The 15,831-nt window shown below is 55.8% G+C and overlaps 1 protein-coding gene across 3 annotated transcripts; it reads left to right on the forward strand.

Annotated features, from left to right (window-relative positions):
- The first annotated feature begins 259 nt into the window (after positions 1-259).
- On the forward strand, positions 260-14,927 carry ZNF395 (zinc finger protein 395). Of its 3 annotated transcripts, none has more exons than XM_051615201.1 (10): positions 260-568; positions 5,722-5,980; positions 8,002-8,231; positions 8,618-8,730; positions 9,453-9,688; positions 9,807-9,907; positions 11,254-11,515; positions 12,801-12,893; positions 13,114-13,217; positions 13,372-14,927. In XM_051615201.1, the coding sequence occupies exons 2-10, from the start codon at positions 5,732-5,734 to the stop codon at positions 13,481-13,483; spliced, it is 1,500 nt and encodes a 499-aa protein (XP_051471161.1). In that variant the 5' UTR covers positions 260-568; positions 5,722-5,731; the 3' UTR covers positions 13,484-14,927. The 3 variants fall into 3 exon arrangements, with proteins under 3 accessions (XP_051471161.1, XP_051471162.1, XP_051471163.1); XM_051615202.1 differs by lacking the exon at positions 260-568 and adding an exon at positions 895-927; XM_051615203.1 differs by lacking the exon at positions 260-568 and adding an exon at positions 3,513-3,566.
- The last annotated feature ends 904 nt before the right edge of the window (positions 14,928-15,831 follow it).

Raw genomic sequence — 15,831 nt, forward strand, 5'->3', positions numbered from 1 at the left:
GTGCCGGCGGGGGAGGTGGAAGCACAGCGGGGAGACCCCGCTCCTTGGGCAGGGGCGTGCGGAGGCGAGAAAGCCCCGATGGGCTAAAAAAAAAAATAAATACCCATTTAAAACGTATTTTTAAAGCGTCTTTTAGACCAGCAGAGCTCAGTAAGCAGCAAGAAGCGCTGCCAGCCGCCACGCCTGCTGCCTCCCCCCCCCCCCCGGCTTGGGTAAACAGCGGAGCCCGGGGGGCTGCGGGGAGCCCTGCAGGGGGACGCGGGGCCTCCCTGTCCTCCGGGAGCCGGCCGGCTTGCAGGGGAGAGCCGGGAGGGAGCCGGATGGCTGCGCCCGCCCCCCTGCCCGCCTTCCCCCGCCGTGGGCGAGCGGGCAGCGCCAGCAGCCCCGGGGCCCTGGCGGCCCGGCGGGAGCGCCGGGGCTGGGTGGCGGGGGCGTGCATTTAAAGGCAGCCACGGAGCCAATGCGCAGGAAGGGGCCGAGCATGTGGGGAGGTTGTTTACACCAGCCCGGCCCCGGGAGCTTTAACGCGGCCGGCGGCGAGGGACGGAGCGGGACTCCCCGGGACGCTGTGAGTAGCGGCAAGGGGCATGTTTCCCCCCCCCCCGCCTGGATTCCTTCCCTCCCTTCTCCCGCATGGGCATCGCCTGGAAAAAAAAAATAAAATTAAATTAAAAAATAAAAAGGTGGTGGTGTGTAGGTAGGGGGTTGGAGACAAAAAATAATAATACTGAAAAGAACCGCGCGCGGGAGCGGTGGTTCCCGCCCGGCCAGGCCGCGCCTCCCCCGGCCCCGGCTCCTCCCCGCCCCGCCCGGCGGGGCTCCAGCCCGGGGCCGCCGCGTACGTGAGCCGGCCGCGGCGGGGACGGGGATTTCAAAACAAGCTGCGACGGGGGAGGAGGGCGGGGGAAGGCGGGAGCCGCGCCGGAGGTAAGCGCCGTGCCGAGCCGTGCCGGGCCCGCGACCCCCCCTACCCGGGGGAGCAGCCGGCTCTGCACACCCCCCCCCCCCGCCCCTCCCCTTCCCAGCCCCTCGGGTTTCTGCCGTGTGTGCGCACCCCGTCCCCCGCGTCCTGCCCTCTTACCCTCGGGGTCTGTCCGGTGTGTGCTTTCCCCCTCCCCTCCGCCCTGCGTACGGTCCCCACACCCGGTGCATTCGCAGCCCCCCGCCCGGTGCATACTCCCCTCTTCCCCCCGCTGCGTGCCACGCCCCCGGACTGCCCGGTGCGTGCCCCCTCCGCTATGCACACCCCTCCTTCCCCGTTACACGCTTCCCCCGGTGCACGCCTCCACCGGTGCGTGCCCCCCGGTACACCCACCCCACCTTCCCCCCCCCCGATGCATGTCCCCCCCCGATACGCATGCCCCTCCTTGCCCCTGATGCATGCCCCCCGCTCCCCGGTACGCACACCCCTCCTTCCCCCCGGTGCATGCCCCCCCACCCCGTACATCCCCCCCTTTCCCCCGGTGCATGCACCCCCCCGCTCCATTCCAAGTCTCCCCCGCTCCTGCCCGTGCATGTCCCGCCCTACGGAGGCTTGTGCCCGGTGCTTTCCCCTCCTCCCTCCCAGTGCATGCCCCGCCCCCCCGGCTTGCCCGGTGCATGTGTGTGTGTGTGTGTCCCGCGTTCCCCGTGCGTGTCTCCCGCAGCCCGCCCCGCACACACGTGCCCTGCCCAGGGCCGCCCTCCGCGGCAGGCCCGGGCACACGCCTCCTCTTCCTCCCGTGCCTCCGGCCCTGCCATCTTCCCCGCCCGCCCGCGCGCACACGCGTGAGCGTGCACACACGCATGTCGTGGGTGTCGTGTGTGCCCCGTCTCCTGCTGCACGCGCGTCCTGCTGCCCGTGCCAGGGCTTTTGAGTCACGCTCCGCCGGCATCGCTCCCAGAAAGCCGCAAACTCCCGCCCTTTCCTTCCTGGCTGCCCTCGCTGCTGGCATGCACCGGCCCGCGGTGCCGGGGGAAGTCTCTCTGCTCGCGCTGGCGTTCCTGCCTGTGCTGGAAAACGCGTTTTTAGGCAGGCGGGTGTCCCAAAAAAGCGTTTTCCTCTGGAATCACCCGGCAGGTGAAATGGTGGGGTGAGGGTTGGAAGCCCTTCCTAGTGCAGCCCTGCAGTGACACGTCCGTGGGCAGGAGCCAAGCAGCAAGCGCTGAGGTGGGATTAGGAGGAAACTCTTTGGGAAATCGGTTGTTCTCTATTATTGTCCGTGAGGGTTATGTCGTGGGTGGGTTTGGCTCCGTCCTGGGGTCAGTAGATCCTTCTTACTTATTTTTTTAAGGAAGGCCCAAACTTTGCAAACTACTCCATGCAGAGATCTTGTTTCCTGGTCACATGTGCAGATAGGCATGGGGCCGGAACGCAGTTTGTAAAGGGATTGGAGGTGTTTTGGCAGGAGAAGGGGCTGTTTGAAAACTGTGGGCTGGGAGAGAAGATGAAAAATGGGTTTGTTATCAGTTCTTGCAGAATTTAGGGTCTCTTATAGCAAGAACTTTGCGGACTGTGTAGCTGATCTGTGGCATGGTGATCTGTGGCACGAGTTAGGCTGGATTTGCAGGAACCTACCAGCATTTATTCCTAAAAAAAAAAAAAAAAAAAAAAAAGGAGTGTGCTGTAATTGCACATTCTCTTGGGAGCAGATTTGTGCTGGTGCTCCTGGTTGGCACAGCACGATGGGTGCAGGAGCTGCCTTTCTCCCAGCAAACCCTGGACAGACAGCAGCCGGGGTGAGCGCTGAGGCAGCCTCCCTGCTTTGCCACGGCCCCCCAGCCTTCCCCACTTGCTATGAACGAAGCATTCCTCATTTGCCGAGCGAGGTGCCTGCTTTCCCAAAACCTCCACCCGGCCTTTGCTCTGCCGGCAGCAGTGGCAATGCCGGTAGGCACAAGAGCTGACGTTTTTTTTCCCCAGCGAGAGCTGGAAAAAACGCTGTCCAGAATACACGCCCGGCATTGAAGCAAGAAATAATTTGGGATCTGTGCCGGCTCTGACCCCTGCGGCGCGTGATTGCTAACAGCTGGGAGGGCTCCCGGCGGCTTCGTGGCCTCCCGGCTCCGCCTGCGCCGCTGACTCCCTCCCAGCTCTTGCTCCTCTTCTTGCTTTGTGTTTTGGGGCACAGCGGGGCGGATTTTTCGGCATTGGCGCGTCACCCTCGGCTGTGGGTTGAGCGCCGAAGTGGGATCTGGTGTTCAAAGGTCTGCTGGAAGCAGATGCGGCTCCGAGAAACGCCTTTTGGCGTGTTGGGAGGGTTTTCCTTTCTCTGGTTGCAGAGCATGCCTCTCTCCTCCTTGCCGCTCCCCCCATGGACGGGAGGGGGAAGGAAAGGGAAGGAGAAGCGAAACCCCGAAGGAAATGAGAAGCAGCTCCCACCTTTGGCACTGCCTTCCTTGCACCTGGCTGCTGGCCAAATGCTGCCTCGAAACCGGCGTGCGCCGACTGTCGGGCCGGCGGCGGCGATTTGGCGCCGTTTTCTATTCACTGGCGACACCGGCGGCACTGTTATCGACTCCCCGAGCCCTTGGAAGAGCAGTTCCCAAATCCTGGTGCCCAGAATATCCGACAGCAAGGTTTTAAGGTGATACAGAAGGAAACGTCGTCTGGTGGTTAATTCCTGCCGGTGAGGTGGAGCATCTTTGCCACAGCTTTGCTTTGGGATTTGAGGCAAACTGCTGTGTCGTCCCCTCCCTCCAGCCTTTTTGGTCTCCTTTCAGATGTGAAGTAAAGTCCCATATGGGTATGAGGAAATTTGGGAGCAGAGCCGCTTGGCCAGGTCACTTGTGCTCATCAGAAAACACGTTGCAGTGTGGGGAAAAATGACATTATCAGACAGAGCAGGCTCCGGAGCATCCCCAGGTGATGCCTGTGTGCTGCAAAGTCCCTGGTGTGTTCCTCGGGCAGGGCAAGATGAGTGGGAAGCCGGGGGAGCAGTTCTGCTCAACCAGCCACCACGGCCTCTTTGATCCTGCTACGGCAGGAGGGCAGCAACGGCAACAAACTGGCATGAGGTCCTCTCCCTGGCACGACTCTATTTGTTTCACGCCCTATCCTATTCTTTCTGCTCTGCTCTTTATGACTCCTAAATAGCTGTTAATTTTCTACTCAGGAGGGGGGGAGGCACTGGATTTTGGGGGAAGGATGAAGGGAGCTGAATGCGTACGGTTATTCATAAAACCGCTTGTAAATTTTGGGTGTCCTTTGAAGTGGGATGTGGTTTGGAGTAACCCTTCCCGGGACAGCCGAAGGTCAAGAGGAGCAGCAAGCTCCCCTTCACTTCCTCAGGAAACTTTTCTCATCTGAGATAGTGTGCAAGACAGCATCGCATAAATCAGAGGTTAAAAAATAAGTATCTGATCTGCTGTTGAAATGCTGCCGCCTCATGTTGGGGAACTGAGCACCTCTTGCAGTGACCCTGAGCGAGGAGGGGAGGGTCTGAGCACAGGCACCCAGTGGCTTGGGGTTAATCCCCTCTTGCACAAGCTCCTTGGGACTGTCCATAGCTCGTGTTATGCTCTAACCCAAACACCCAATGAACACCCAAAGCCCCCTGCCAGCTGGGTAACGCTCACTGACAAGGCCAGGAAGGGTGGCAAAGGTTTTGCATGCTGAGACATGGCAGTGCACTAAGCCTTGTCCCTTCTCTCCCTCATCCTGAACCCCAGGCACAGTCACCCTTTGGTGTCACCGTGGTGTGCATCCTAACTTATTGCACCCCTCAGAGGAAATGTTGCAGCAGAGGAGACTTGGAGAAGAGGATGGGACAGAGGAGGACAGCAAGTGCTGTGGGATCTGTCAGATTTATTAGGGCTGGGTGCATTGTCTGTCCCCGTACATGGGTGTCACTTGGCTTCTGAGGACACATGAAAATGCTTGTTTCTTTTAAAACAGCACTTAAATCTACAACCTCAGAGAAGTGAGTCAGGCATGGATAGGTTTGCTAGCAGAGCTACACCAACACAAGAAAAGCCTATGTCAGAAGAAAAGGAAGCTATTTTGGGGGCAAAAATAGGTTAAATATAGTTAGACAGTAACAGTTTATTATAAAAATGCTCCAAATTCTTCCTTTTCTAACAAAGCAGCGCAGGAGGGTGCTCCTGATCTGTTGCCAGGACTCCCATGCCAAACTGGGAGTGCTGGGGATGAGCTGCAAGCATGGAGAAACCTTTCCCAGAAGCACAAGAGTTTCTGAAAAAGGGAAGCATTGGGGTGTAGGCTGACAAGGGGTGCTGGCTGTTGCTGCCTGAGAGCTTTCCTCCCCTGCCAGGGCATAGAAGTTACAGGACTGCACTGGGCATGGGCCCAAGCCTAGAGGTCAAGGTTGAAGAGCACCGACGGCAGGTTTCAGCATGACGGGCAGGAATAGCTGCGGTGGTGGCCTTGGGAGTGTGTGCTGGTGACAGCTCGAGAGGGAGACGTGAGCTCCGAGGGCTTTCCCAGCTGGGAAAATCTGCTGGGTTTCCTTTGGGCTGGCTGATCCCCTGGTTTTTTTTCTAGAGAGGTTTAGAAATGGCAGTAAAGATCTGCAGGGTGGGAGGATTTGAGGCATGCTGCTGTCCCCGTATTCCCAAGGAGTTTCGGTATCCGGGAGCTGAGACACCCAGCAAGTGCATGGGGATGCTGGAGCAGCAGAGAGCTGCTTTCTTGGCTCCCAGGGTGGCCGTGAGGGGAAGGCTTAGGTTGAACATCCCAATCCAGCACTGAAGGTAACATCCTCGTGTCTTTCTCTTCTGCAGCGTGTCCGAGATGGCGAGTGTGCTGTCCAGGCGCCTGGGGAAGCGCTCCCTGCTTGGCACCCGCGTTTCTGCCCCTGGCGCCTTGGCCGAGGGGGTGCTGGTGGCCACCCAGATCCCCGGCCTGCAGACTGACCTCAGCCGGGTGTCTGCCCACACGATGCCGCGAGAGGATGGACCCTGCGTGCCATCGGTGGAGGAGGGCAGCCAGGCACCCAGGATCCCCAGCCCCAACCACCAGCAGCTCTGTGCTGGGCAGCAGGTATGTCAGGAGGCTCTCAGTGTCCTTGGCTGGTAGGATGTGCTCCAGTGGGGAACAAAAGCTCCTGAGGCTCTCCTAACGTAAGGTGCAGTGGGGATGTGTAATTACCCAGAGCCATTAATGGGTTTTGGTGTTAGTATGCACTTGGCCCTGGCTGTGCCTGATGGGTTTGGACCATACCAGTTCAAGCAGAGATCCATCTCTTCCAGGAGATATCTCCAGACCTAGCAAAAAATTGACTGTCTAGAGAAGAGAGTAAGAAGAGCTGATGCTTCCCTCTGGTATTCTCCAGCTGTTTAATGCCAAGGGAGATGGGTTCTATACATTTAGTGACTCTTTGTGGACTTCTCTTCCATGAACTTGTCTTATCTCCCCATAAACCATGTCAACATCTGAAGGCAAATGTCAAGGATCCCCCAGCTCAGCCACACTGGCTGCGAGTGTCATGGCTCAGGCCTCACAGCTCAGTCTGCAGCAGCTTTTTGCTGTGTGGTTGAGGGTGGATTGCATGGACATATGTGGTGAATAAGCTCCTGTGGAAGAGTGAGGTGTGATGGCTCATCTAGAATGGACATCTAGTCCTGCTAAACCTTGGTGTTCCTTCTGACTTGGGTTCGTGATGCTTTGGAGGGCCATGCCTTGGTCGAGATGCTGCCTGGGACAGGGAGCAGCGCTCATTCTTGATCCCAGCGGGAAGGTTCCCATTGATGCCTGCCCAAGCAGCCCTGCCTGAGGGGAGCCCGGGAGCTGCTGGTGCAGAGATTGTTTCTTGGCTGCTACCTGCAGAACCGTAAAACTTTTTATGGGCAAAGCTTGTGAAACAGAGTGTAAATTAAGCCCCTCTTCAGTTTTCTGACTTCTCCTGCCCTATGTTAATTAACCACAGGACAGTGAGAGCTGTTTTCTCCTACATGCTCTGCTGTGCAGGATTTTACTTTCTTGCTTTGCTGCTGGGAGTGGCATAAAAATAGTGGTGTCATCTCCTCCAGCCACAGCCAGGACCTATGCTGGTGGCTGTGCAAAGCTGAAGGAGATGTCAGCTCCTCATGCGGTGTGTGGTCTGGTGGATGACCCATGTGGTTCACAGGGAATCCTTGCTCCTTGTTTTCAGAGCGAGGTCAGGGTCTTCTGTGCACTTGCACAGATGTCTTTAACCTTGGTCCCATCATGGGTGGCTTTTTCCAACCCACTGTTTCTGCCGAAGGTCCCACCTGAGATGGACTCACAAGCTCCTCCCCAGTTAGGATATGGGTGCGTGTGTCCATCCCGTATCCGCTTCTTGCTGTAACACCCCTGGCACTTCCATAAAGAGATGTTCCTGTTCCTATAAATAGCCAGAGACACATGTAGTGTCTTTTGACACAGATACCTTTCCGTCAACAGAAATAGGCTGATGGGTGGTGGTGGTGGAAAACTGCCCATCAGAAGGAGTCTGGGACACTATGAAGGAGGAGGTGAGGTTTGCACATCTCCTTCCCTGCCTGAAGGAGCTGGGACTGGAGGAGCCAAGGTGTGAATTCAGAACCCAGGGAACCTCTGCTCTCCCATCCCCCTCTGGTTTTTAATCCTTTTATCTATGTACTTGGCCAGGGTGTGTAATAGCTGTGGGAGTCCTTGCAGCACGATGATGTGAGAATAAAGCAAAGCAGATAAATTCCTTGGAGAAAAGTCCACCCAAAGTCACAACACTCAGAGAGGTGACTGATACCACCTCAGGAAATCCCTCAGCTTGGGATTGCTGGAGTTGGGGAGCTTGTGCCTGGGAAGAGCAGATCTCTTGGTGGTGGGGTTGAGGTGAACCTTGGCCACTTTGCCTTGCTGTGACAGCAGTCTGAAGTCCAGACCCTTCCAGACAGGTTCTGCCTTCATCCTAAATCCCTCTGTGGCTCCCTCTGCTGTGGGAGGAGGAGAAGGTGGGATCCTGTGGTGTGCAAAGTCTTGTTTGTGCTATGGCAGGACATCCCCCAGGAGCAGTGAGGTGGTGGGTGATGCTGACAAACTGCCCCTCATGCTATTTTCAGGTCCTCGTCACTTACAACGGGCAGGAGTGCGCCGGCCTCGTGGATCAGCACAACCCGCTGAGTGACAAGGTGAAGGTGCTGCTGCCAGAGCAGGGCTTGCAGACCTGCTGGAGGGTGCAGGACGTGCGGCTGGCCGCGCTCCAGCCCCCGGCCCTGCCCACGGCTGGTGGTCCTGGTCCTGCCGAGGCACTGCAGAGATCTGTCTCCAGCAATATTGATGTACCCAAGAGGTTTGTGCTTTTGGCTGCTGGTACCTTAGTCAGGCGGGAGAGGGGCTTTTGGCAGCTCTGGCAGCACTCGCACTTGGTTTTACACCAGTGGAGAGAGTGGTGACACTGGGGTTATATTTGCCTTCTCAGAGCGGGATTATCAAAAGGATGGTTTAATTTAGGATTAAGGGGATTTTAAATTTTATTTTCCTCCAAATGGAGAGAAAACATCCTTTCCAATGACTTAAAAAAGACTTGGAGTTTATGGAGGGAGGTGTGGGGGGTATCCTGCACTGCTGCTGCAGGTTGTGCTGCCCTTTGGGTGCTGGGTCACTCCTCAGGTTGTACCCAGGATGTTTATTTCCTTTTTCTTCTGCTCATTTCACCTCTCTCCCCTCATGGTGCAGGAAAGCTGATGCCACAGTGGAGATGGATGAGATGGTGGCAGCCATGGTGCTGACGAGCCTCTCCTGCAGCCCGGTGGTGCAGAGCCCTCCCGCTGGCGAGAGCGGCATCCCCTGTGAGTGTGCATTTAAAATATTTGCATATGTTTGTTAAAATGACAACATCTGAAACAAAAGAAGACATGGAGAAATATGTTGCACCCTTTAGATCTCAGTGCCAAGGCTCTTGCTTATTGCAGAGGTGCTTTGCTGGGTGACAAACGGGTGCCAGGACAGGGACTGTGCTGGGCTGGAGTTGGCCGGGGGGCAGCACCAGGGTCGTCGTGAAGCCCATGGGTGCCAGTGCCGAGCAAGTCAGGACACCCTGAGCAGCAGAGGGGAAGTGACCCTGCTCTCCACAGCCATCCTGGGGACTGGGGAGCCCCGTGCAGGAGTCCTGGGCCAGGGAGCACTGCCCAGTTGCTCCTTTTTATAGAGGCAGTTTCATTCCCGAGGAGTCAAATGCAGACAGAGGGATAAAAATAGCTGCCTGGAGCCGTGGGAAATGTGTGTGCCCCTGGTGCTGGCTGCTCGCTGTGTGCTGGCTGTGCCCACGGGATTGTGCTGATGCCAAGGAGGATGGGGCGGGAAAAAAGGGATAAATGACCAATAATTGGCAGGTGGCGCTGAGCAAAGGTGCAAAGGCTTCACCTTGCTGAGGTTTGTTTTGTTTTTTTAAATAAATAAATAGAGGGGAACTGTTGCTGTGGGTTATCCAGCCTCAGGGCTGGTCTCTGCCCTGGAAGCAGATTTGGTTGTCCCTGAGCTGATGGTGGCAGGTCGTGTGTCCCCCCTGCAGCCTCACGGGCAACCTGCGATCCCTGGAAGGAGAGCGGTGACATCTCGGACAGTGGCAGCAGCACCACCAGTGGGCACTGGAGTGGGGGCAGTGACATCTCCACCCCTTCGCCCCCCCACCCCGCTGGTAGCCCCAAGTACTCCAGCGAGGCCCTGAGCTCCCCTCAGGCAGATGATGGCTTCGAGACCGACTCCGACCCCTTTCTCCTTGACGAACCCGCTCCACGCAAGAGAAAGGTATTGCTGCTGTGGGCAGGGGCCCCAGCACTGTCCGGGGTGGCTCGAGCTGAGCTAACGTCCCATGAAAGGGACAGTGCCACCAGGCAGGGGTTGACACAGGCTGTCTTTCTGCCAGAACTCAGTGAAGGTGATGTACAAGTGCCTGTGGCCGAGCTGCGGCAAGGTTCTGCGCTCCATCGTTGGCATCAAGCGGCACGTCAAGACCCAGCACCTCGGGTAAGATGAAGATTTAATCTCCTTAGTCCCTGCTTGAGCACCAGAGCTGCCCAATTTGTAATTCCCACAGCAATTCCTTCAGTACCTGAAGGGGGCTACAAGAAAGCGGGGGAGGGACTTCTTTGTAAGGGCATGTAGCACTAAGACAAGTGGTAATGGTTTTAAACCATTTAGGTTAGAGATTTAGTTTAGAGGGTGAGACACTGGCCTGGGTTACCCAGAGAAGCCATGGCTGCTTCCTCTCTGGTAGTGTTCAGGATCAGGTTGAATGGGGCTTGGAGCAAGCTGGTCTAGTGGGAGATGTCCCTGCCCATGGCAGGGGGTTGGGACTAGATGGTCTTCAAGGTACTCTCCAACCCAAACCAGTCTGGGATTCTGTGTATATCTCCAGTACTGGAGTTACTGGCCTCTGTGCAACTGAACTTGGCAGTTCTCAGTCAAACAGTCTGTGTCACTGAAGACACTGTTGCATGTGTCCTCACATTCAGGGAGCCCAGAGCTTTATGGGAGGCACAAGAGCCCAGCAGGAGTTCAGGTTACGTGTGAGCCCCCAGGCAGAGGCTGAAAGACACCAGCCAGCTGTGTTTCACAGTGCTGGCAGCCTGAGAGCTGGGCCTGCTGCAGCAGTGGTTTTTGGCTCCAGCTCCACCGCTGGGGTTGGCACTGGCACCCCTGTGCCATCCCAGTGGCACCCACCCCTTCAGCAGTTAGCTTTGCTCTGTCCTGATCTGTGAATTCTCCCCAAAATACAAAGTGGTAAGGTTGTGGGTGAGGGGATCAGCTTTGCTGTTCTCTCCCCCTGTGGCCTCATTGCCCTTTTCACCCCAGCCTCAGTTTTCTCATGCTTTTTTCCATGCTTTCTGACACATGATTTTTCTCCTCCCTTGCATACCTGAATGCTCTGGGAAAGGGGAGGACAGAAGGGCTGTGGTGCAGTGGGCAGCACTGGACTGCCAGCCAGTGTCAGATAAACGCACTGGGAAAATAATTTAAAGAAAACAGGCTTCAGAGGCTGTTTGCTGCTGGGTGAACCGCGGGGCTTCGGTCGCAGCTGTGCTAAATGAGCTCTATTAGAAACGAGCACTGGATTTTCAGTGGTGCCTGGTCAACGTGCCAGTGTTTTTAAAGGCCCTGGAAGAGGTATTGATCTTTCTTGGAAGTGTGAAGTGCTGCTGTGGAAGCAGTGGCTGTTGTCAGTTGCAGCCAGTGTGATGCTTTGGATCCTGGGAGTGGAGCTGCTCTGCCTGGAAGAGCAAGGTGACTCTGTCCCAGGGCAGTGGAGGGCTGCTCGCTTCGATGGAAATGGGACCACCTTTTCATCACCATACCCCTTTCCTCCCTGGCAGGGATGGTGCAGACTCCGACCAGCGGAAGCGGGAGGAGGATTTCTACTACACTGAAGTGCAGGTGAAGGAAGAGCCGGTGCCGGAGGCTGCTGCCACCAGCCCCACATCTGCATCCGCCCCCATCATCATCCAGCAATCCCTGGCCAAGCCGGAGGCGCTCCTGGTGGAGCAACCAGCGCTAGAGCCCGCCCTGGCCAGCAGTGCCCTGAGCCAGTCTGCCCCCAGCTCCTTCTGGCACATCCAGGCTGATCACGCCTACCAGGTGAGCTGGAGGCATGTCCCGGGGCTGCATCATCTCCTGAAAGCTTGCGGAGAGGCAGGTTATGATCCGCTTGGCTCTGCAAGTCCGGGCTGCGGCGGGGACGTTTCATTGCCACCTCCACAGCACCCAGCCAATTTGGTGTAGCACTGTCCCCTGCCTGGCTGCCCTTCAGCCCTTGAGCAACTGGCTTTGTTAACGCCTGATTAAGGGCCCCCGTGCTTCTGCCGCTGCCGTTCCCGGGCTGGGGGGAGCTGCCGGCCTCTGCTCCCCGGCAATTACCCGGTGCTGGTATGCAACACGCCCTGCTGCCGGCAGATAACACGGGGCTGGAATGCGGCGCTGCCGGATCCTGCCTGGCTCCGCTGCACGGCTCGCCAGGGCACCAGCTTTTGAGGCACAGCACCCGCAGCTGTGGCCCCATGGGCACACTGGGCCAGTGACCCTTGTCCCAAGAGCTGCTTGAGAACCAAGCACTGGTCTGGAGTCACAAGGACAGTGTATATAGATCCATAAGCTGCATTTACATCATTCCCAGCCCAGGGAACAGATGCAATATAATCTAAAAGAGCCTGTGTAAAGAGGTGCAAAAATATATCCATACACACACCATCCTCGGTGATCCAAGGGCTGGAGCAGCTCTGCTCTGAAGACTGGACTGAGAGAGTTGGGGTTGTTCAGCCTGGAGAAGAGAAGGCTCCAGGGTGACCTTAAAGCACCTTCCAGTACCTGGAGGGGCTACAGGAAAGCAGGGGAGGGACCTTAGGCAAGGGCACAGAGTGATTGGATGATGGGGAGCAGTTTCAAACTGCAAGAGGGGAGATTGAGATGAGATCTGAGGAAGAAATTCTTTGCTGTGAGGGTGGTGAGACACTGGCCCAGGTTGCCCAGAGCAGCTGTGGCTGCCCCATCCCTGGCAGTGTTGGAGGCCAGGTTGGATGGGGCTTGGAGCAACCTGGTCTAGTGGGAGGTGTCCCTGCCCATCACACGGGGTTGGGACTAGATGGTCTTTGAGGTCCCTTCCAACCCAAACAAGTCTATGATTCTAAATGTGGTTTGGTATTGCACCAAAAAGCAGTTGTAGGACAAAAGCAGCTGCTATGCCCCTGCGAAGGGGCCATGCCCCTGTCAGCAGGATCTGGCACTGGAGAAGAGGTGGACAGGGATTTCCATTGCACCCCCAGCGCTCACGGTTTGCGGGTACTCCAGGCTGGTCTCAGGGAGCTGAATGCCCATGGGAACAGGGATCCCCCAGGCCTAATGCTGACACTTCTTTTTTCCCCTGCAGGCATTGCCCTCGATCCAAATTCCAGTGTCCCCCCACATCTTCACCAGCATCAGCTGGGCCACTGCCACCTCGACTCTCCCATCCCTTTCACCGGTGAGTCCTGTTTGCGTTTCCCCTTCATCCTTTTGGAGTATAGGGTTGGGCTGGGAGCTATAGGGACATTGTCTCTGTTTTCTCACTCCCCACTTTAAAAGCCTGGTTTTATGGGCTGGGGGCAGCTGTGTCTCCTGCTGCCCCATCACAGCACCCGGGGGCCACAGGAGAGGGGAACCAGGTTGTCTTGTGTGTCCTTTTGACACCCGATTCCCCGCAGGTGCGGAGCCGGTCACTCAGCTTCAGTGAACCCCAGCCACCGACACCCATGCTCAAGTCCCACCTGATCGTCGCCTCACCCCCCAGGGTGTCCATCGGCACCAGGTGAGGGTCCTGCTGCCCGAAGGGGTGCGGGAGGTGGAGCCCATCAGCATCAGAATGATGCTGAACCGTCACGACGGAGCCTTACCCTTCAGTACACGCCCAAAATTCTGCAACGAGTGGGTAAACGTTATTTCTTCTCTTCACCCTTTGGCAGGAAAGTCCGCGGTGAAGCCAAAAAGTGCCGTAAGGTTTATGGCATCGAGCACCGGGACCAGTGGTGCACGGCCTGCCGGTGGAAAAAAGCCTGCCAGCGCTTCCTGGACTGAGCGCGGCACCGCGGTGCCGCGTCCCTCCCCTGCTCCTGCCCGGGGAGCACCGGAGTCCCTCACTGCTGCAACCAGGGACCTTGGAGGTACCTCCTGTTGACCCCAGAAGACACCTCCAGAGCTGCCTGTAAATTCCTTCTTCTGTATATTGTACATCTGCTGGGTTTGCTCTTTTTTTTAAAAAAAAAAAAAAAACACAACTTTTTCCAACTTTTTTCTTTTTAAACCTGAAGAACATCTCCTTTTGTACAGTAAAAGCCAGGGCTGGGAGGGAAGGAAGCCACGTCCTTGAGGTTTGGGGGAGATTGTAGGTGATCTGGGGACCAAAGAGCTTCCTGCATTTCCCAGATCAGCCCTAAAATCTCCCAGACTGTCGCAGCATGCCTGGGCTGAGACGTTGAGGTGGCTTCTCGTGTCCTTTGACTACCTAGAAAGTGCAAATCCCTCATATCCTGTAAGGAGAGGGGTGGTAACAATTATAGCTTTAAAAAAGAAAATGCTGTCGGGTTGCTGCAAGCAAGGCAGGAGCTTCTTCTCTGGCAGGACTCGGGGGTTTCCTCTCCCTGCATGGATGTGGTCTTTGCTGTGTCACACCATGCCGGTAGCTCGAGCCTGTGCAGGCTTCCGCTTGGTTCTGGCACATCATTTTTTGGAGGCATTTGAGAGGAAGAAAAACACCAAAAACATTTCAGTCAGGAAAACTATGAGAATTTTTAAGGCAGAACCTGATGTTCCTTCTCATTTTAGGCTTTGTAAGTCTGCTTAGCTCTGTGAAAACCTACCGTGTGGCCCTCACCATGTCCTTCAAAACTAGGCTGAGGAATTTTATTTTAGTATTTAATGATTCTGCCAGTAAAGGCAGCTGGGGGGACTGGGAAAGGCTTTCCCTTAGCACCACCATCTGGCCCTAATTCGGCAAAACACTTCAGAATGTATTTTTTTTTTAAATCCCATCGAGCCTGGTGGGAATTAGTTTTCTGACTTTCATCCTTTAAAATATATATTTATCCAACTCCAGTTGCTGCTGCTTTCCTGTCATGTTTGTCCCATCTACACCAGCATTGCTAGCGGGGCCTTGCACTTGGTATCGGACCACGGAGCCAGATTGTCCTGTTGCTTTTCTCCCCTTGCTGGGGCTGGCAGACATTTCCTTGTTTTGTTTTTTTTTCCTCTGCATTTTTGATAATCATGGGCCACGACCCACATCTGTCTTTTTAAGGACCCTGTGCTGAGGTTCAGCTTCCCATATAAAAGTGAATTAAGTGACTGGGAAAATCTGATACTGCTCCTGGATCGCTGAGACCCCCATTGATGAAGGGATCACGTAGGCAGGCAGAGTGAGTTGAGATACATAGAGATGTTATCCTGGTGATTGTCGAGGTGTTTGGGTGTTTTTTTGTTGTTTGTTTGTAATTTTGTACATATAAACAGTATCGTCCCACAACCCAATCTCTCTGGTATCGAAAATCTGGCAGCTGGAAAGCAGGAGCAAAACTCCCCAGGCAGGGTGTGACCTTGCAAGGTTACATCCCCAGGTGGGTCTGGGCAGGTCGGGCCAAAATCCCAGGGAACAGAAGAGGTTTTGCCCCTTGAGATCTGTTTGCTCAGGCTCCCATTCCTGCTGGAGCAAAATGTCGGGAAAAGCCTTTTCCTCTCCCGCTGGCATCTTTCCAAGTTCCCAGGTTGAGTGTACTGCTGGAAGGACTTCCCAAAGTGCATTGGAGGTTGGTGCTGCTCATCCATGGCCCTGGAAACAATCACTTGCGTGGTGGGGTTGTTGCACTACTCAAAAATAAGTATTTTTTTAGTATAAAAAAAGCCCCCGCGCCTTTGCTGCAGTCTGACCTCCAGAGTTCCAAGGGCTGAGCTGGCATTATCCATCCTGCCTCACCTCCACAGCTCTGTGTGTTTATCCTTTCAGGGTGCAGGGAGGGTTTTGGTGATGCCGAGGATACTGGTGGCTCTCTGGAAGTGGGAATTCCCACAAAGCACCTCACTGCATTTTTACTTTCCAGGTATTTTTTAACAACAGGGCTCAAGGCAGAGAACAGAAAGAAAAGAAAATAATGAGTGAATCTGTGCTTTCCTCAGACCTCGTGCCTTTGCCCCCACAACTCAGAGACCCAGGCGAGAGTGAAGATTTTTTTTCCTTCTTTCTTTTTATGCCCTTTCTGCCCCAAATAGCCTCAGGCAGAGCCAGATCCGTGCCGACGCTGGCTGGACACAACTCGGCTCCCAGCAAAATCACTCAGGAAACTTCCAGCCATCAGGGCCGGCACTGCGGTGCCTCCTCCTCTCCTGCAGCCCATAGCACTTACTGCCCAGCTGCTGGAAGGGATCATCTCCCA

Source organism: Apus apus, chromosome 3, assembly GCF_020740795.1.
Source record: "Apus apus isolate bApuApu2 chromosome 3, bApuApu2.pri.cur, whole genome shotgun sequence".
Taxonomy (NCBI): Eukaryota; Metazoa; Chordata; class Aves; order Apodiformes; family Apodidae; genus Apus; species Apus apus.

What these genes read in the sequence shown, in the direction of transcription:
- ZNF395 (XM_051615201.1), top strand. Translation starts at nt 5,732, where the DNA reads ATGGCGAGTGTGCTGTCCAGGCGCCTGGGGAAGCGCTCCCTGCTTGGC. An exon ending in AGCTCTGTGCTGGGCAGCAG is followed by an intron (nt 5,981 to 8,001) that starts GTATGTCAGGAG and finishes TGCTATTTTCAG; the next exon opens with GTCCTCGTCACTTACAACGG. An exon ending in CTCTCCCATCCCTTTCACCG is followed by an intron (nt 12,894 to 13,113) that starts GTGAGTCCTGTT and finishes GATTCCCCGCAG; the next exon opens with GTGCGGAGCCGGTCACTCAG.